Source organism: Ustilaginoidea virens, chromosome 5 (assembly GCF_000687475.1).
Source record: "Ustilaginoidea virens chromosome 5, complete sequence".
In the NCBI taxonomy this organism is placed as follows: Eukaryota; Fungi; Ascomycota; class Sordariomycetes; order Hypocreales; family Clavicipitaceae; genus Ustilaginoidea; species Ustilaginoidea virens.
The window spans coordinates 1,458,536-1,479,599 of record NC_057320.1 but is presented as its reverse complement, the minus strand read 5'-3'; the positions used below and the strand labels follow the sequence as shown (position 1 = coordinate 1,479,599).

The following is a 21,064-nucleotide window of genomic DNA, read 5'->3' as shown; positions in this document are numbered from 1 at the left end:
CGGGTCCCGGTATAAAAGCTCTTAGATGCATAAGAGACTATTACTAGGGGGATAGAGGTGCGTTTTCGATTTATATGCGGTATAGGCTACTAGCTGACTATCTTTGGCTTTAGGTAGACGACTATAAGGCCCTTTAGTAGAGGGCTAAATAGGCATCTGCCTCTCAGGGGTATAGTCGGGCGGCGGTAGTAGCAGTAGCGGCAGTAATAGGGGGCCTTAGCACTCCTAGGGCAACCCGGGAGATATTAGACCTTAAAGAGAGGAAGGTCTTTACCTTAGAATAATAGGCCCGCGCCTAAAAGGATATTGCTATATTATTATAGGTTTTCCTAGCCTAAGAGGGGGGGGAGGGGGCTTTAGAGGGGGAGTAGATTAGGGATAAGGGGGGGGAGAGTAGTAGGGAGGGCGGGGGGGGGGAGGGGGGGGAGAGTGCCCCTATTGCTAATATAATAACTATTAACTAGTTTCGGCCCGCAGGGCCTAAAAGATTTACTTATTCCTAGTGCACCTCGTTCCTACTATAGAATTATTATAAATATTATGCGGGGGCTATATAGGGGTATTTAGTGGCGCCTCTGGCTATATTATATTAGAGGGATTAAGCAAGCCGGAATTAGTTAAATCGGTCGATACTAAGCATCTAGCAAGCGATTGTTTATATAAAGTATAGTTTATCAAATATAATAAATATATTATATTAGTCGTGAAGTAAGCTAGGGCTAGGACTAGGCCCGAGGAGTATATACCTTTATCTATAGTACTTTAGATAAGAGAGGATAATATAGTAAAGGTCTTCTGGGCCTTCCCTATAGTAGTAGAGAGGTAATAGTATTAAGGGAACTCATTAGAGGCAGAGGAAGGAGTTAAGGCCGATTTTTTCCGTATAGAGTTAGGTAAGTATCGCCGATTTATACTTTTATAGACCTTCGTATAGTTAGGTTATTTTTGCTATAGATTAGAAGTCTGGTGCCCTTTCGGCTATTAGGGTCTTACGCTAGGGGCGTTTTGCCTTTACTGCTGCCTAATTGCTCTGCTATTAGTTATACTAATCTTTTGCTAGTCGCTCTTTAGCTAAGAGCTAGCCGGGATCGGGATTAGGGAATAGTATATAGGCTAGGGGTCTTTAGTAACCCTTCCTTCGATGGTATTAGAGTATTGCCGCTACCGCTGCTAATGTGCGGTTAATCCTATCGGTTATACCTATCTTTTCTATTCTTTTAAGGAACTGCTGGCAGATATAGTTGAGATAGAGGTTAATTGGGGGCGTAGCTGCCTTAATCTCGAGGGTGTCTAATAGTATAGCCTTAAAGGCCCCGGTAATTATACGGAGGCAGGCTGACTATTCTGTAGCTAGGGATTTTACGATGCCTTTCGCTACCCCTCTGGGGGCGGTGGGGGTATGCTATACCCCCGCGCTAAAGGCAATAGAGGTCCGGATAACCTGCGTATAGACCAGGCGTGCTTCCTGGTATTGGTAGCCCTAGGTTGAGGGTCCGACTTAATATCCCTAAGGGTATTTACCTGGTTTTTTATATCGATTTTATCGAATAGGCTACTTCTAATCCGCTCTTAATATAGACTATAACTAATACTAAGCTAGGGCCCCTATTTATTCTCCTATAAGACTCTAATTAGCTATATAAAGAATATAAGGTTAAGGCGATATTAGCGGCGAAAAACGCTTAGGGCCAAAGCAGGAACCGTAATATATTAGTTAAATAGTAAAGATATAACTTACCTATATAGGAACCCCTAGAAAACTTCGAAGATTTAGCGGTATAAGAGGCATTTAAAGCCAAATAAGGTGATATTTATATATATAATAGGCCCTCTAGGCTATTAAAACGAGGTCTACTAAACCTATAAACAACGCCTAAATACCTACTTATAAAAAAAAAAAAAAACCCTTAAAATATCAAAAAAAAAAATACTAAGCTTATATGCCCCTCTCTCTCGGGCTAATATTATCTTCCCCCCTCTCTTATATTATAACTACTATACTTATCGTTATATAGACCCTCTTTAGCATTATTGGGATCGGCGTACCCCTATAGCGGCTGCTACTGCGGGGGCGGTAGTAGTAGGGGCGGCTATATATAACCCCTATAATAGTATCTATAGGGGATCAGGCATGCATATAGCGAGTAGGCCTAGCGCGGATGGTTGCCTATACGACCCCAACATAATAGCATTCTAGGGGACATACCATATAGGGAATATAAGGGGGGCTATAATAGGGCCCGATAAAGACGCTATAAGGTCTGCAATAGCAGCAGCAGGGGACGCAGCAGTGCCGGCTAAGGCTACTATAGCGCTAAGGCATTCTACAGCAGGTAGTACGTCTAGGCCTTTAGGGGAACCTATACACCCTACTTATAGGTAGGCGGTTCCCTAGCATAATAGGTTAGCAAAAGGCAGGCAGAAGGGGGGGCCAAATAGGGCCAAATAAAAGCCGCTAGGTACTACTCTATCCGGGCATAGTACTCCCAGGCCTCTCGTTATATATCCCGTATTACGCTTAATATAGGGGCTAGATCGACAACCGACCTAGCTTAACAGTAGGAGGGAGTTATAGCCTAAAAGATATCGGTTAATACTTTACCGGCGGCACTATAGGGACTAAAAGCAAGATGCAGGATATAGGGAGTTATTTAGTCGGCAGCTATAGTATACCGCTACTAGTTATTAAAGGCCCGAAAAGAAGGCGAAAGAATAATAGCCTAGGCCTTAGTTATCTCGGTTGCAAGATATATAGGTTTAATAATAGTAGTGCTATCTTTATAAGCCTTAACCTATACCTAATAGATCCACTAGAGTCTAAGATTATTAGTAAGCTTAAAGTCGAGCCATATATATAAGCTATATATATCTTAGTAGTAAGAGCAGCCCTTACTCTTACCTTTCTATATACAGATAGGGAGAATACTAATTGCCTATATTTTTCGGTTATATCGCTCGTATAAAAACTCTTTATTATAGGCATATTTATACTCCTTATTAAAAGAGTCACCCTCTAATAAGTAATCGCCTATAGCACACTATAGCTTGCATCTATACTCTAAAGGGCTAAAGCGCTTAATAGATAGGGCGGTTAGACCGCTCGCAGATCATAAGATTTCTATAATATTAGGTTCTATAGGGGTTATCACGCCGCCTACAGCTTAGCCGCCACTAGGGTTCGGCTTAGATATATTTAGGGTCCTAATATAGTCAATCAGGGGAATATAAAGTCGCATTAGGCTCGAACCGATATATATATTAAATGCGGGCGGAGATAGGGCATAGCCTTTTAGAGAATATATAGGTAACTAGACTATTAATATTAGCATCTATTACGACCCCAGGCAAAGGGGATAATACTTATAGTAAAATGCCGACGATAATTAAATCGGCTATAGGAAGGAAAAGGAAGGGAAGAAAAAGGTAATAAAAAGGGTGCGAGAGAAAATACACCTTTACCTAAGGGGATCACCTACTAATAGCTAGCGAAAAATTTTTCATAATATTAATAGCTGCTATAGATAGCTTCCAACTAGCAATACGACGCTGGCCTTCTATACGCTTCTACTATACTACTATCGAATTAGCCACTCTATAACACCCCCTATTCGCACGAATCGGACCTAACGAATAGACTTAAGGTTATCGCGATAAAAACCTAGGCGACCTAATTGGGCCTACGCAAAAGAGGGGCGGGTTTTTAAATGCAATTAATTCGCTTGCGAGGCGAAGGAGGGGGGTATATTATAGGCTCGGGCTACGCCCGCGCCACAATATGGCTAGGACTCGGGCTGCGCCCGTGCCTAGCCTAGGTAGGGTCATATGAGTCAGTAGTACGGGGTTATAAGATTACGCTAGGACCCCGACCCGTGCTAACGCATAGTTAAATAGACCATCGAGAGGCCCCTATTCGGGTCCTCTCTCTTTCCTCCTTAGTCTATTTAATATATTTATTCGACGCCTATTCGCAGTAGCCCTAGGGCCAGTCCTTTACATTAAGTTTATATTGCATAAAGGTTCGCTAAGCTGTAAATATTGTCTTTTTGCCGTTAAAAAGGTCCCCTATCGGGATCAGCTTACGCTTAGGTTAGGTATAAGCCGTATCGAGAGTAGTAGGGGGGATAGGTCCGCCCTATTGTATTATTAAGACCGGTTAGTATTCTGGTTAGGGTTTGCTCGCCTACTTTACGAGATAGGCCTATAAAGAGTTTATCTGCGATTAAATCTATTGTATTCCCTCGGAAAGTTGCTGCATTTAGGTGTGTGTATTACGTCGGGGGCGCTATTGCCCCGTGCCGTTTGCCCCTATCTCATTAGGCGTACTCATTTCGATATCGTGTAACGCTTGTATCATTAGTTTTATAATACGGGGTTATAATAGCAAGGCTGAGAGAGTCTATTTAAATATAATAGACTAGCTTTAGGGCGGCTGCGAATAGGCGTCAGTAATATATATTAAATAGACTAAAGAGGAAGGAAAAGGATCTAAATAGGAACCTTCTATCTAGTCTATTTATATCCCGATTATAATACATATCGGAGTCCTAATATAGTCCTATGACTCTGTCTATTGCCCTTCTTAGGCTAGACGCGGGCGCAGCCCGTGTCCTAGCCACATTATAGCACGGGCGTAGCCCGAGCCCGTGACAATACGAGCGTTAAGCACTAATTAAAGGTATTCTAATTTAACTTCTTTAGGCCAATTAAGACTACTAATAAGTATAAGTTTTTCTTTAAATTAAACGAAGAAAGCAGTAAAAGGTTTCTAGCGTAAAGAGTGCTTAAGCTTAGTAATAATGCGATCCTACCGATATAGGTCCTTAAAGAGATATTAGAGGTATTTAAAGAACCTTATTATATTATAATCGTAAGCCGTATTATTCTTAAAAAAGGCTATAACCTATAATTAGACTATAGACGAAAGGTTCTAAAGGATAAATATCTATTAAATCTTCTTATTTCCGATAAACTCCCTATCGACCTTAAGCTTATATTGCATAAAGGTCCGCTAGGCTATAAATATAGCCTTTTTGCTATTAAAGGGGTCCCCTATTAGGATCGGCTTACGCTTTAGCTAGGTATCCTAAGCAGTAGGGAGGGGGGCGTTCTATTATACGACTAGAGCCAGTTAGGTAGCGTTTTAGGAGCTATTTAACTAATTCGCAAGAAAGATCTACAGCGAGGCGGTAATAGCAGCAAGGTACTATATGTTAGTCTGCATCTGCGCCTCTATCTACTGTAATCCTACTGCAAGCTGCTTTACTCGGGTATATATATTACGTTGGGGGTATTATAGCTTTAGGTTCTCTCTATTTGGTTCTCCGGGTGTGCTTATCTCGATATCTTATATAGCCTGCATTATTAGCTCCATAATGTGAGGTTATAATAGTAAGGCTGAGAGAGTCTATTTAAATATAAAAGACTAGCCCTAGGGCTACTGCGAATAGGCATCGAATAAATATATTAAATAGACTAAGGAGGAAAGAGAGAGGGCCCGAATAGGGGCCTCTAAGTAGCCTATTTATGCCCGTACGTAGCACGGGCCGAGTCCTTAGCAAGCCCTTATGACCCCGTGCCGATACTCCTAAGGCTAGTTGCGGGCGCAGCCCGAGTCCTAGCCATATTGTGGCGCGGGCGTAGCCCGAGCCCGTAATACTAGTTAGCTTAAAGTCTAGCTATATATATAAGCTATACGCACTCTAGTAGCAAGTATATACCTTACTTTTACCTCTTTACTCGTATATAGGGAAAACCCTAGTCGACTATATTTTCTTATTGTATTATTTATATAGGAACTCTTTATCGTAGGCATATTTATACTCCTTATTAGATAAATTACCCTTAAGTAGGTAATCGCCTATAGTATATTATAGCTTCAGCCTATTCTCTAATAGGTTAAAATATATAAAAGATAGTCTATTTATAGGTTGCAGGATCTCTATAATATTAGGATCTATAGGGGTATTAATACCGCCTATAGTAGAACTACTACTAGGGTTCGAGTCGGATATAATTAGGTCTTAATATAGTCAATTGAGAGAATCTATAGAGTCGGATCGGATTAGAATCGATATATAGGCTTATAAAAAATAGGAATAGGGTATAGCCTATCGACAATTAGCTCTAATATTCTAACCTTAGGCGGAGGACAATACTTATAATTACGATACCAATAATAATTATAGCGGCTATAGGAAGGAAGAGGGAAGAAAAAGAGGCAGGAAGAATAGGCATAAGGGGAAAAACACCTTCGCCTAAGAGGATCCCTGGCTAATAGCTAGCGAAAAAAATTTTCACGATACTTCTAGCTGCCGCAGGCGGTCTCTAGCTAGCAATATAACGCCGGACTTCTATATATTTCTACTATATTATATCCAGGTTAACTACTCTACGAATCTTCTAATTATACGAGCTAAGCCCGATACTTATATAGATGCATACTGCTTCTATAACTTAAGGGTATTGCGATGAAAATCCCGGCGACCTTATTAGTTTGCGCGGAGGACGGGGGGGTTATAGGATATAATTAATCCGATTGCGATGCAGAGGAGGGGGGTATGTTATAGGCTCAGGCTACGCCCGCGCTATAATATGGCTAGGACTCGGGCTGCGCCTGTGCCTAGCCTAGGCAGGGTTAGATGGGCTAACGGTATAGGGTCACGGGACTATGCTAGGGCCTCGACCCGCGCTACGCATAGATATAAATAGACTATCTAGAGGCCCCTATTTGGGTCCTCTCTCTTTCCTCCTTAGTCTATTTAATATATTCATTCGACGCCTATTCGCAGTAGCCCTAGGGCCAGTCCTTTACAAAAGGCAATAATATATAAGGAAAAGGCGTAAATCCTTACTAAACGATTCTTCCCTACCTTATAGGCCACCTATAATAATATTCCTAACTTAATATTCCCTTAGCTTATTAATACTATATTCCCCCCTACTAACTCTTTTACCTATAAAAAGGTATATATCGCACTATATAATATAGTAGGCTAGAAAGTATTAGGCCCTAATAGGCTCCTAATAGGATTCCTTAAAGTATATAGCCCTTTACTTATTACCGCTCTTATATACCTTTTAAATAAGATATACTATATTAGGTATTGCCTATAACGAAGTGGCCTAATTGGGCCCTAAGCGGGTGTCTGCGCATATCGCCAGGTAAAAACCTACCCTCTTGACTATACGGCCAAAAGAGTACGTATTGTACTAAGTTACCATACTTAGTACAATTGACACCTATATCCCTTTGGCACTATGCTGCGCGCCTGAGCTTGCCCTTAGCATGATACGGGCGTAGCCCGAATCCTTGATATTACCTAGCCTAATACTAGGAGGCTAAAATAATAGTTTTATAGAAACTAAGGAAAAAGCTAGAGGAATACTCTAAGGCAAAAGGATAGAGATTAATATTACTATTTAATTTAGTAGGAAAGGTTATAAAAGCTATAGTCGTATAGTAGCTTATTATTACTCTTAAAAAGGGTAATCTCTTTTTAGACCTTTAAATAGGCAATAGGGCAAATCGGTTAACTAATATAGTATTAAGTATACTAATCGAAATTATATATACAATTTAGTACTATAATAGGATCGCCTCGCTACTTTAATTAAATATCTTAGCTGCATTCAATATAGTTAATTATACCCGCCTTATCTATTTACTATTAGAAAAAGGGCTCCTACTATAACTAGTAGTATAGGTATATAGCTTTACCGATTTGCGATTAATATAAATTTATTTTAAAAGGCAATTTATAAATAAACTGCCGATTACTATTAGGGTCCCTTAAAGGTCCCTTTTCTCCTTTATCCTTTTTCTTATTTATATTATGCTACTCTATAAGAGACTATAAAAGGTTATATTAACTATTATACTAGGCTTTGCTAACGATACTAATATTATAGCATATAGGAAAGATATAAGGGAGACTAAAGCATTACTTCAGAAAGTATAGGCTATCTATAATAACTAGTCTAAATAAATAGGACTAAATTTTAATTTTAGTAAAAGCGAGCTTATTTATTTTACCTATACGCATAAGGCAGACGAGACCCTAATATAGCTTAAAACCGCTATAATATAGCTGAAATAGTATACTAGATTCTTAGGGGTCGAAATTTACTATAAGCTAAAATAAAGGGAATACTATATTAAGATCGTAAAGAAATTGAAACGATAGCGATTTATACTTATAGTAATAGTAGCCTCTACCTAAGGCTATTAATATTAAGAAGTATGCCTAATCTATATATAGGTTATCTAAACCTCTATCGCTTTTAGCATAAGGGTATAGTATACCCTTACTACCCCTAGAGGGGCAGCGAAAGGTATTATAAAATCCCTAGCTATAGAATAATTAGCCTACCTTTATATAATTACTAAAGCCTTTAAGGCTATACTATTAGATACCCTTAAAACCGAGGCAGCTATACCCCTAATTGACCTCTATTTTAATTATATTTATTAGCGGTTCCTTAAAAGAATAGCTAAGATAGGTATAACTAATAGGATTACTACAGACGCGCGCCCGGCGAGAATACGCCCGTCGCGAGCGCGCCGCTGGCCCTACCCCCCCGGCTTCACCCTCCCCTCACTTCTCACCCAATAAGACCACCGACCCGGACCCGATATTCCGGGACTTCTCACTCGCACTCTTCCTATGCAATACCGCTAGATATAGTCCTAAGCGGTTACGCACCCTACCCTCTCACACACCAGATACCCGCCGCCCCCGCTATAGGGCGATAAAAAGTAGAATTTAAGAATGCAGGAAGGGTTTTCCTCCCGGCTACCGGGTTTTTCCTTTACGAATTATCTTTATAGAAGTACTAGATAGGTTATTTAGCTCTAAATAGCCTCTAGCGTAATTTAATAATAATAATAATAATAACTAATAGGATTAATTATATATTAATAGTAATAGCAGTAATACTCTAATGCTAATAAAGGAAGGGTAACTAAAAACCCCTAGCTTATACCCCATTTCCCGATTTTAACTTTTATTAGCTTTTAGCCGAAGAAAGACTAATAAAAGACTAATATAACTAATAGTAAAATAATTAGGTAGTAGTAAAAGCGAGATACTTTTAGTATAAGACCCTAATAGCCGAAAGGGCATTAGACTTTTATTCCATAGCGAAAATAACTTAACTATATAAAGGCTTATAAAAGTATAAATTGGTAATACTTACCTAACTCTATATAGAAAAAATCGGCCTTAATTTTTTCCCTTACCTCTAATAAGTTCCCTTAATGCTATTACCTTTTTACTATTATAGGGAAGGCCTAAAAGACCTCTATTATATTATCTTTTTTTGCCTAAAATACTATAGACAAAGATATATACTCTTTAGCTTTAGTCCCGGCTTTAGCTTATTTCGTAATTAATTTAATATATATATTATATTTAATAAATTATACCTCATATAAACGATTATTTGCTAAATACTTAATATTGATTAATTTAACTAATTCTAGCTTATTTAATCCCTCTAATATAGTATAGCTAAAAGCGCTACTAAATACCCTTATATAACCCCTATATAATATTTATAGCAATTTTATAGTAAGAATAAGGAGTATTAAGAATAAGTAAATCTCTTAGGCCCTATAGGCCGAAATTAGTTAATAATTATTATATTAATAATAGGGGTACTCTTCCCCCCTTCTCCCCCCTTCCTCTCCCTACCGTTCTCCCCTTTTTTATTTTTAATTTACTCCCCCATTAAAGCCCTTTTTCCCTCCTTTTAGGCTAAAAAAACCTATAATAATATAGTAATATCCTTTTAGGTATAAGCCTATTATTTTAAGGCGAGGACCTTTTTTTCTTTAAGGTCTAATATCTCTTAAGTTATCCTAAGAGCGCTAAGGCCCCCTATTACTACTACTACTATTACTACTGCCTAATTATACCCCTAAGAGGCGGATGCCTATTTAGCCCTCTATTAGAGGGCCTTATAGTTATCTACCTAAAGGTAAAGATAATTAGCCGGTAATCTATATTATATACGAATCGAAAATATAATTCTACCCCCCTAGCTATTATCTCCTATATATTAAAGAGTTTTTATATTAGGATCCGATTCTTAGGGGTCCTTTCTAAGGGTATATATATTTTGCCTGCTAAAGCATAAGGATAGTATACTATATTAGTCCCTACTTATATTAGCCTTACTAAAGAGTAGGTATAACCTAGCTTATACCTTATTGACTATATTATTTATACTTAGAATCCTCCAAGCGCATTAGATATAGCCTATAAGGCTATATATATAGTTCTTTAGGCTATTATACGAGGGTTAGCTATAGTTCCGCCGTATATAAGACCTATACTTACCTCTTTATCTAGTATTACCGACCGTTTAGGCATTTTTATTCTTACTATTATTATTCTTATTGTTATTATTATTGCTGCTATTATTATCGCTACTACTACTGCTGTTCTGCTAATAGGGTTAGCACTAGCCCTATACCGCGATAGAGGGGTTATTATATACCTTAAAATTAGTACTATAGAGGAAAAGAAGAAAAGAAAAAAAAGTACTAAATCGGGGGGTATTACTGACCTATATACTAATATAGTGCCTAAGGCTGCCTGCTTTAACCTTTAGAATTAGTTTACTTCCTCTTCCGACCTAAAAACTAATACATACCGAGAAGTGCCCGGGCTACTATAGATATACACCCGGCGAGAATATGCCTATTGCGAGTATGCTATTAGCCCTACCCCTTTAGCTTTACCCTCCCCTTACTTCTCGCCCAATAAGACTACCGGCTTAGACCTAATACTCTAGGACTTCTCGCTCGCACTCTTCCTATATAATACCGCTAGATATAGTCTTAAGCGGTTATGCACCCTACTCTCTTATGCACCGGATACTTGCCGCCCCTGCTGCGGGGCGATATAAAATAGAAATTAAGAATATAGGAAGGGTTTTCCTCCTAGCTATTGGGTTTTTCCTTTCTAAATTATCTTTATAGAAGTACTAGATAGGTTATTTAGCTTTAAAATAGCCTCTAGCGTAATTTAATAATAATAATAGGCTAAGGTTATAAACTTAATGCCTTAATACTTTATCTCAATAGGAATAGGAAGCTAATAGTATAATACTAAGGATTAGCTAGATCTTAAAACTGCTATCGATTTTAATACTCTACCTAGACTTAACTACTAAATTAGTTCCTATAGCTATACCTTTAGGATTAAGCTTACCTAATAGCTTATATATTTTCGCTAACTCCTACTTCTAGGCACTTTAGAATTAGGCTATTACTAAGGATAAAATATATAGGGCATATTAGGTGGTAGTAGTAATAGGCAAAAAATACTTCCTAATTAAGGCTTTAATAAAGGAATAGATTATAGATTACACCCTAAATGCCTATAGTATGCTTCTTTACCGGGGGTAGATATAGCTCCCTTCTTTTAAACCCCTAACCACTATAGTTATATAGTGCTACTATAAATTACCTATTGCAGGCTATCTAGGAAAGAATACTATATTTCAGTTATTATATCGCGATTATCACTTTAATAATATATCTTTAGCAGTAGCGAGATATATCTAGAATTACTAATGCCGTAGGGTATATAAGAGCCGATAATTACGCTAAGGCCTACTATAGCTATTGCCTATCTTAGACTAATTTTAGTTATAGATTTCTATCAACTTTATAATAGATCTTCCCGCATATAATATATCCGACCCGCAATTCCTTATAATTATTACTAATCGCCTATCGAAATATATCTAGCTTAAGGTAATATACTTTATAAAAGCAGAAGACTATATAAAATAGTTCTAATAGTGCTAATAGTATTTCTATAGGTTCCCTAAAGAAATTATTAGTAATTAAAGGTCTAATTAAGTAGGATAATTTTAGATTATACTTTGCAATTTAATTAGGACTAAATAACTCCTTTCGACTATATATTACCCTTAGACCAATTATTATTATTATTAAATTACGCTAGAGACTATTTAGAGCTAAATAACCTATCTAGTACTTCTATAGAGATAATTTAGAAAGGAAAAACCTAATAGCCGGGAGGAAAACCCTTCTTATATTTATAATTTCTACTTTATATTGCCCCGCAGTAGGGGCGGCGGGTATCTAGTGCATAAAAGAGTAGGGTGTATAACCGCTTAAGACTATATCTAGCGGTATTACTTGGGAAGAGTACGAGTATAAGTTCCGGGAGTATTAGGCCCGGGTCGGAGTACTATTAGGTATAAAATAAAGGGAAGGTAAGGTTAAAGGGGTAGGATTAGCGGTATTCTCGCCGGATATATGCCTATAGGGGCCTAGACGCATCTTAGGCGTATTAGTCTATAATGCATAGGCAAAAGTAAGCTAGATTTAAAAATAGGAGCGGCTAGCCTTAGGCACTATATTAGTATATAGGTTAGCAATGCCCCCTAATTTAATACTTTTTTTTCTTTTTCTTCTTTTCCTCTATAGTGCTAATTCTAAGGTATATAATAACCCCTCTATCGCGGTATAAGGCCGATACTAACCCTATTAGTAGAACGGCAGTAGTAGTAATAATAGTAATAGCAATAGCTATAATAATAATAATAAGAATAAGAATAGCAGTAGTAAAAGCAAAAATGCCTAATTAGTCGGCAATACTAGATAAGGGGGTAAGTATAGGTCTTATGCATTATAGAACTACTACTAACCCTCGTATAGTAGCCTAGAGAACTATATATATAGCTATATAGGCTATATTTAATACGCTTAGAGGATCCTAAGTATTAATACTATAGTCAATAAGGTATAGACCGGGTCGTACCTACTTTTTAGCGAGGCTAATATAAATAGGGACTAATATAGTATATTACTTATACGCCTTAGCGGGTAAGATATATATACTACTAAAATAGACCCCCGAGAATCGGGTCCCTATATAGGAACTCTTTAATATATAGGAGATAATAGCTAGGGGGATTAAGGTATATTATCAATTCGTATACAATATAGGTTACCGGCTAATTATCTTTACCTTTAGGTAGATAATTATAAGGCCCTTTAGTAGAGGGCTAAATAGGCATCTACCTTATAGGGGTATAGTCGGGCGGTAGCAGTAGCAGTAATAGCAATAAGGGGCTTAGGCGCTTCTAGGGCGACTTAGGAGATACTTAACCTAGAGGAGTATAAGATAGAGGCCTTAGAGTAGTAAGCTTAAGCGTAAAAAGATATTATTGTATTACCAAAAGTGCTTTTAGCCCGGGAGGGGGGGGGGGAGGCTTTAGAGGGGGGGCAGGATAAGGACAATAGGGATAAAGAGGGGGAGGGTAATAGGGGGAGTAAAGGGGGGGAGGGGAAAGAGGATGCCCCTAATGCTAAGATAATAACTATCGATTAGTTCTAGCCTATAGGGCCTAAAAGATTTATTTATTCTTAGGGCTCCTCGTTTATACTTTAGGATTACTATAAATATTATATAGGGGCTATATAGGGGTATTCGGTAGCTCCTTTAGCTATACTATATTAGAGGGATTAAATAAACCGGAATTAGTTGAGTCGGTCGATATTAAGTATCTAATAGGCGAGCGTCTATATAAAGTATAATTTATTAAGTACGATAAATATACTGTATCGGTCGCGAAGCAGACTAAGGCTAGGATATAGTCTAAAGAGTATACGCCTTTATCTATAGTACTTTAAGTAGGGGAGGATAATATAATAGAGGTCTTTTAGGCCTTCCCTATAGCGGCAGAGAAGTAATAGCATTAAGGGTACTTATTGGAGGCAGAGAAAGGAGTTAAGGCCGATTTTTTCTATATAGAGTTAGGTAAGTATTGCCGATTTATGCTTTTATATGTCTTTATGCAGTCGAGTTATTTTTGCTATAGATTAGAAGTCTGGTGCCTTCTCAGCCGCTGGGGTCCCCCGCCGGGGGCGTCTCGCCCTTAAAGAGTATAAATATAAGAAATAAAAATATACTCTTCTAAAGTAAAAGTATTAGTAGAAAGATTCTTCCTAATATTAATAGCTATCCTCGATAATATTCTAGACCTATAATTCCCTTGCTTTACTAATGTAATATTCGCCCCTAAGGATGAATTTTTAAAAGCGGATATCTATAACGCCTTCCGATATATAGCTAGCTAGAAAGTATTAGGCCCTAATAGTATACTAATAGGATTCCTTAAAGCCTATAAAGAACCGGTCATTAAAGCCCTAATAATACTCTTTAATACTATATATAAAACCAATTACTACCTAATATAGTTCTAGGAAGCTAAAGTTGTAGTATTAAGAAAACCTAGTAAAATACCTAAAGAATACTAAAGAGCTAAGGCCTAGTATTTAATATCCCTTTTAAACCTCTTTAGAAAAGTCCTTAAAGCTATAATAGTAAAGAGACTAATAATAATTACAAAAGAATAGATATTGCTACTAGATATATAAATAGGCAATAGAGCAAATAGATTAATAGATATAATACTATATATCTTAGTAGAAGCAGTTAAAGCCACCTAGCAATATAAAGGAATAGAATTACTACTATAATTAGATATCTTTGCGGCATTCGATACTATTAATTATACTAGACTTATATACCTCCTTATCACAGGCTCGGGCTACGCCCGCGCTATAATATGGCTAGGACTCGGGCTGCGCCTGTGCCTAGCCTAGGTAGGGTCATATAAGTCAGCGGCACGAGGTCACGGGACTACGCTAGGACCTCAACCCGTGCCAACGTATAATTAAATAGACTATTAAAAGGCCCCTATTCGGGTCCTCTCTCTTTCCTCCTTAGTCTATTTAATATATTTATTCGACGCCTATTTGCAGTAGCCCTAGGGCTAGTCCTTTATACTAATAAGCTGCTATACTTACTTTTTGCCTATAAGCAAAGGCCTTTTATAATATAAGTATACTCTCTATTAGTTTGCAGTTCGCGGTATTTTGCTTTAGTTTTATTTTAATTAATTTAGAACTATATCGACTATAATACGACTTAGCACTTATAATATAATAAGACTTCTGCTTTAAAGTATAAGCGAAATAAGCATCCCTAAGTCCTACTTACTATTAGTAAAAGGCAGATAATAATTAAAAAGAATCTCTTACCCTATTAGTTATAATAATAAGCGGCTATATCGGTATCGCGGCATATATAGGGACGATATAGCTATTTTTAGGCTAGATTAGGACCTAACTCTAAAACGTTATTAATAATAAAACGCGCGACTTATTGTATTACTACCGCCTACCCGATATTACTATTACTATTACTACCCCTATCTAATAAAACTGCTTACGCCGGACCCGATGTATACCCACCCTAGAGCTAAACTAATAACCACTAATGCAAGCTACTACGCCTATCGAGGCGCTCCTATTATTTATACTTTCCTAGCCCTACCGCTAGACCTAATCTTACGCAATAGGACACCTCCTCGCAATATATAGTAAATCCCCTTTAAATTCGAAGGGATACTATTGATTACAGATAGTATATAGGTTTTCCTCCCGGTATTTAAGTTTCCCTATATAGATTAGATATAGAGGTATTAGCACTAAGCTAGATGGAGACCCATCCCCCCTAGGTCGTTTAGCTAAAGTAATATATATATATATAAGACTAGTAATAGCCTCTTATACGCTTCCTAGCGTAATTTTTAAGATAAAATCTGCAATTTTTTATAATACCTAGTTATCGTTAGCTATAGTAATATAGTAGTTATAGGTTTCTTATCTTAAGTCTACCTCTATTTCCTCTATCTATATCTTTGATTTTCATACCTTAGCGCGCCTTCCTCCTAATGTTAATGCGCTATTAGCGGACGGGTAACATGAGGTAAGGAATTCATCTCGCCACTTTTATTCGCGCCAGAACTAGCGTGCAGATTTTTTCATCACATATCCTAGCTTAGCTCAATGATACCCCTATACTCTGTCAGTCCGGCTGCCAGATAATAAGTCTGCAAAGCAGATAACAATTCTCCACGCAGGCGTACCACTGACCCTACGATAGTTAGGTCTTTCTCGCGGACCTCGATCATGTTATTATTGATTGGCTGAGTGCGTAAATTCTGTGAACTAGGTCCATATACAAAGCTTAACTTAGATGTCTGCTTCCCTATTCCTTTGTTTATTTCTTTCTTTTTTGTTTTTAAAAAAACCAAGTTTAATATTATAATAATAGTCTAAGTTTCTATCTACGAGCTATATTGACGCTGCTATGCCGCGCAAATGCTATGAGTTTTGGAAATTTCAATAAAGAGACAATAAAATATTCGCCTCCAGCGTAAAAATCAAATGTCGCGAATGCTGTCTACTGAATACTTCAATTGCAACCTTATCCTGCCTAAAGTTAGGCGGAACAAGTCTGTATATGTGAAAAATTAGGCGCATATTGGCTAAAAAAAAAAGGAGATGCAAATTATTTTATCTTAGTGCGTCACAATTTCACTACAATGGCGGGTTAAGTGCGCTGTAATTTTACAATTTAAGTCAAATATTTATGCCCAAAGCAGCCAATTTTTTGGCAATGATGAACTGCTAAATGACACCCGCTCATTGTATTCTTTACCAGAAACACTAAATAACAGGAAACTCAGGTAAGAAAAAAAAAAGAAAACTAATATAAGAGATTAAAAGTCGCCACTTACTGAATTTGCATCTGCTGCATGCATATTCCTTGGTACTTCGCTACTGCGTGTAAATATAATTTGTAGGAAGTAACTAGTTTCTAAATAAGGAACTGGTATTTATACAATGCAGCTATGCATGCAGTCAAACGATTTATGTGTTGTGTGTATATTTACAATAACATGCATCTGGGGTCCTCAATATATTCCTTGACTTTGACAAGAAACTGTACTGCTTCTCTGCCATCCAATAAACGGTGATCGTAGGTTAATGCAAGATACATCATTGGCCGGATTTCAACCTTACCATTTATAGCGACTACACGATCTTTTATGGCATGAAGACCTAGTACGGCGCTCTGTGGTAAGTTGATAATAGGCGTTCCCATCAATGAACCAAAAACGCCGCCATTACTTATAGTAAAAGTTCCACCGGCCATGTCTTCTATTGTGAGTTTACCATCACGAGCCTGTACCAAGTTAGAATGGTATACTAAAGGATTTGAAGAAAGCTTACCTTCTTGCCCATGTCGGCAATAGAACGTTCAATGGTTATGATATCCATGGACTCCACGTTGCGCACCACTGGTGTTACTAGTCCCTTCTCCGTGGCAACCGCCACGGAGATATCAACGTAGTCTCGATAGACAATAGTGTCTCCGCCATTGGGACCCTCGATTGAAGCATTAACGGCAGGAATATCTCGCATTGCTAGAACAGCAGCCCGAGAAAAGGCACTCATGAAGCCGAGTTTCACGCCAGTTTTTTTCAAGACGCTATCCTTATAAAGCTTACGAAATTCCATGATATTAGACATGTCTACTTCATTGAATGTCGTTAGCGAGGCAGCAGTGTTCTGCGATTGTTTGAGACGTTCGGCGATACGGAGACGCATTCGGTTCATTTTCACCTGTACAACGCATAAGTAATGATTTAGATGAACGATAAATTATGTGTCCTGTTCATACTCGACGTTCTTCACGCTTGCCGACGGCAGACGTTGATACCTGAGAAGGATTCTCTGTCGGCTTCGGTTTAGTGATAGTTGGGTTTTCAGCTTTTGTGGCCTCGCGGGTCAATTTTGTCTCCTTCTGATCGGGTTCGGAGACGCTTTTAGCTGGTTTTAAAATTTGATTCGTCTCCCTATTCGGTTTATCTTTGCCTTCATCTTTTTGTGGGACTGGCTCATCTTTGCTGCTAGCTGCCGATACCTTGCCGAGTTCAATGCGAACAAGATTCTGACCAACGGTGACGGTGTCTTCTTCGCTTGCGAATAACTCCTTGATCGTCCCAGACTCTGGAGCATTTATGGAAACGTCGATCTTCCTATATTGTCAGAATCAACGCAGATGTGCTCGTTGCTGTGCTTGAACATCATAATAAACCGATATACCTTGTCCGTCTCAATTGTGGCAATCTCTTCGTCTTGCTCCACAAAATCGCCAATACCTTTTAGGAATTGCTTCAAAGTTCCCTCTGATATAGACTCTGCCATCTGTGGCACCTTGATCATTTTGTCGGCGTATGTTCGCCCATTTTGCAGCATAGAGGGCAACAATATCAGGGGGTTTGGCCGAACATCGCGAATCAAAAACGAAGGAGCCATCCGGGTGGCGGCGGCTATTCTCCTTGAAAACATGACGTCGGGTTCCTGTGGCTTTGAGGAGTTTGTGTCAATGCGGGCAAAACGCGTGGATGTTGATCAAGGGGATTTTACTTGAAAGCTTGCCAAGGCAGCAGTATCAATATTCAAATGAGAAACTTTTGTACGAAGTACACGTCGTCCAATAAAACCAGGCTAACCAAGTTGGCTAAGGCAGGAGGTAGTTAAGCTACTGTGGGCTCCGCAGCGCAGCCCCACCTTTTAGCACGCCACTCCACCTGAAGTGAAAAGGTATCTAGACTCTTGCGGAAGACTTGACAGCGGACCAAAGTCTTTCTTTATAGAGGCATTCTTTAATACCACGAGCTTTGAATGAAGGAGACTACTATGCATAAAAGTACGAAGCCTCGCTAAAATAATAGTGATCTAGGCATCACCTTTAGTAGTGCGAGAGAAGTTAGAGTGCTAAAAAGTGGGGCGTCGTGTGAGAGTCAGGCCGCAAGGCACGAAGAATATGAATATTCTACAAGGAGGCGTGCCGCATTCCTAACAAACGAACTGCCATGGTCAACTGCCAGGAAGCAATAACCCCAATTGACGCATCACGGAGGCAAAAAGCCCAGTCTACATCAAGCAATTGCTAGAGAGCTAACAATAGTTTTCTCAGCTGCCTATGAAAACAACGGCAAATATGTCCACACGAAAAGCCACTCTGTGAGCCATCATACCCAACTATTTATCACCAAGAAAATATTCACCAGAGGCAACGATGCTCACATGCAACGCCAAACGACGTCTAACAAGAATTCTCTCTCTAGCTCACTCTACCGCCGGTCACTTAAACTCGCGCTGGACTGGGCTGTCCAGCGCCATCTCTGGCGTGGTCAAGCGTTATACATACGATCACTCTTCGAAGCAAACCGCAACGTATCAGATCCCAGACAACAGAGAGTACGATATCTAATTTCACGCCCACACAATAGACTGTATACTGACACACTAGACTAGGCTCTTCTGTCGGAGACAGAGAAACTGTTAGATAGTTGGAAGCACCCTGAACCTTACATTCCCCCAACAGCCCCCGGAGGTATGGATCAACAGTCAGAAGCAACGAAACCAAGCCGCTGACAGTTCCCAACAGGCTCAAAATATGAGCGCAACCTGCCGTCGCCGATCCTGGACCGTGAGTACTTCCAATATATGACACTTTGCAGAAGTCAGCTAGCTGACGTCGATAACGTAGCTCCTCCACATCAAACAAACAGGCACTAGAAGATAGAGCAGGGCTTCAACGCATCACAGAACAGGTCATGTATATAATAAGTAGTTCTGCAGTCATAGTTGCATACCCCATACAAATATCTGAACCGCAGCATGATGCCAAAACTTCTTGTGTGAAATACTAGAGGAAAGGCACTTAAATATGCACCTACCTACCACCATTGACTTGTTCAAAACGCGACAGGCAAAGTGATAGGTGAAAAAGATACCATTCGTGACCATAGACGTGAATTATTGTACATTGCACGCAATAAAAACAACCGTGAACCCCGAACCATGACCCCAATTGTCGTAGCAAACCAAACCAGTGCAGACAAACCAGAACCCAATTATGATCTACAACTCCTGACTCGCGTTCTTGCCACTCTTGCTGCCAGTCTTTTTCGGCAAAAGGTCTAAACTTTGTCAGCCATGAACTGCTTTGTCTCGTCCGAACAAATGACGTACTCTGATGAATGTTGGGTAAAACACCACCCTGAGCGATAGTGACATGCCCCAGCAGCTTGTTCAACTCCTCATCGTTTCGAATGGCCAGCTGCAAGTGGCGCGGAATAATACGCGTCTTCTTGTTATCACGGGCGGCATTGCCAGCCAGCTCAAGAATTTCGGCAGCGAGATACTCCAGAACAGCTGCCAGGTAAACAGGAGCTCCGGCACCGACACGCTGTGCGTAGTTGCCTTTTCGAAGAAGACGATGCACACGACCAACTGGGAATGCTAGGCCAGCTTTCGAAGAACGCCTTCAGTCGCATTAATAAATCGCAAATACTTTGGGAAAGGGTGGGTACTCACGATTGAGCGTTCTTGGAGCCAGAGGCCTTGCCACCAGATTTTCCGCCGCCGGTCATGATGAATGTTCTTGAAGAATATAGCGCACAAAAATAGGGCCGAGAATGTGGCTGGCAGGGTCAGAGCTGTGTGTGTGGGATGCGCAGATGATAATGCGAGATTTGGGAGCAGGGTCTTACGGTCTGGCGGGGATAGAGAGGTTAAGTACTTTTGGGCGCGTACTTGACGTGATCCTGGATCAGTCACACTAGAAGAGATGCATAGCAAAGGATACGCTAGCCCTGATTTGGAAAATAGGTTGTGTTCAGCAAACAACTACGAACCTGGGTACCTGTAGGTACCCACTAACCTAATTGCTCTGTGCCTAGGCTGTCTATTGTTTGTAGTAGTCATGGAGGCACTTTCTGTAGTTACTACCACCGAATAGATTATTGGTATTATTCAGGTACGGTAGGTACCTACCTTAGGTTAGTAGGTAGATATTCATTACTAACGGTATAAAGCTTCCAGACGCAGGACCAAATATGATGAATATAAACGTACCTGTGCGTAGTATAGTAGATGTCTATTAACTTTCGAAGCTGCACCGATATCTTTATGTGGGAACGATATAAGTCGCCCAAAGACCAGTACTATTATAGTCGTCATTCACCTACCTTGGTAGTCCAGAACGTGAACACGGTCCTACAATTACTGTGTACTTCGCGATCATGTTCTATCTACTTTAGGTGTTCAGTTTACTTGGTAGTTGTGGTCGAGTATGTCGGTTCTCGTCAGGTC

General features: G+C 39.3%; 3 protein-coding genes across 3 annotated transcripts; 1 reads left to right on the top strand and 2 right to left on the bottom strand.

Annotated features, from left to right (window-relative positions):
- Positions 1–16,784: 16,784 nt before the first annotated feature.
- Positions 16,785–18,250, bottom strand: UV8b_06350 (uncharacterized protein; the record flags this gene model as incomplete). The annotated part of the gene is made up of 4 exons (XM_043143847.1): positions 16,785–17,081; positions 17,129–17,521; positions 17,580–17,933; positions 18,005–18,250. The coding sequence occupies 4 exons, from the start codon at positions 18,248–18,250 to the stop codon at positions 16,785–16,787; spliced, it is 1,290 nt and encodes a 429-aa protein (XP_042999782.1).
- Positions 18,251–18,905: 655 nt separating this feature from the next.
- On the top strand, positions 18,906–19,486 carry UV8b_06349 (uncharacterized protein; the record flags this gene model as incomplete). Its single annotated transcript, XM_043143846.1, has 5 exons — positions 18,906–18,928; positions 19,033–19,165; positions 19,223–19,301; positions 19,356–19,397; positions 19,458–19,486. The coding sequence occupies 5 exons, from the start codon at positions 18,906–18,908 to the stop codon at positions 19,484–19,486; spliced, it is 306 nt and encodes a 101-aa protein (XP_042999781.1).
- Positions 19,487–19,831: 345 nt separating this feature from the next.
- Positions 19,832–20,343, bottom strand: UV8b_06348 (uncharacterized protein; the record flags this gene model as incomplete). Its single annotated transcript, XM_043143845.1, has 3 exons — positions 19,832–19,890; positions 19,943–20,235; positions 20,288–20,343. The coding sequence occupies 3 exons, from the start codon at positions 20,341–20,343 to the stop codon at positions 19,832–19,834; spliced, it is 408 nt and encodes a 135-aa protein (XP_042999780.1).
- Positions 20,344–21,064: the final 721 nt, after the last annotated feature.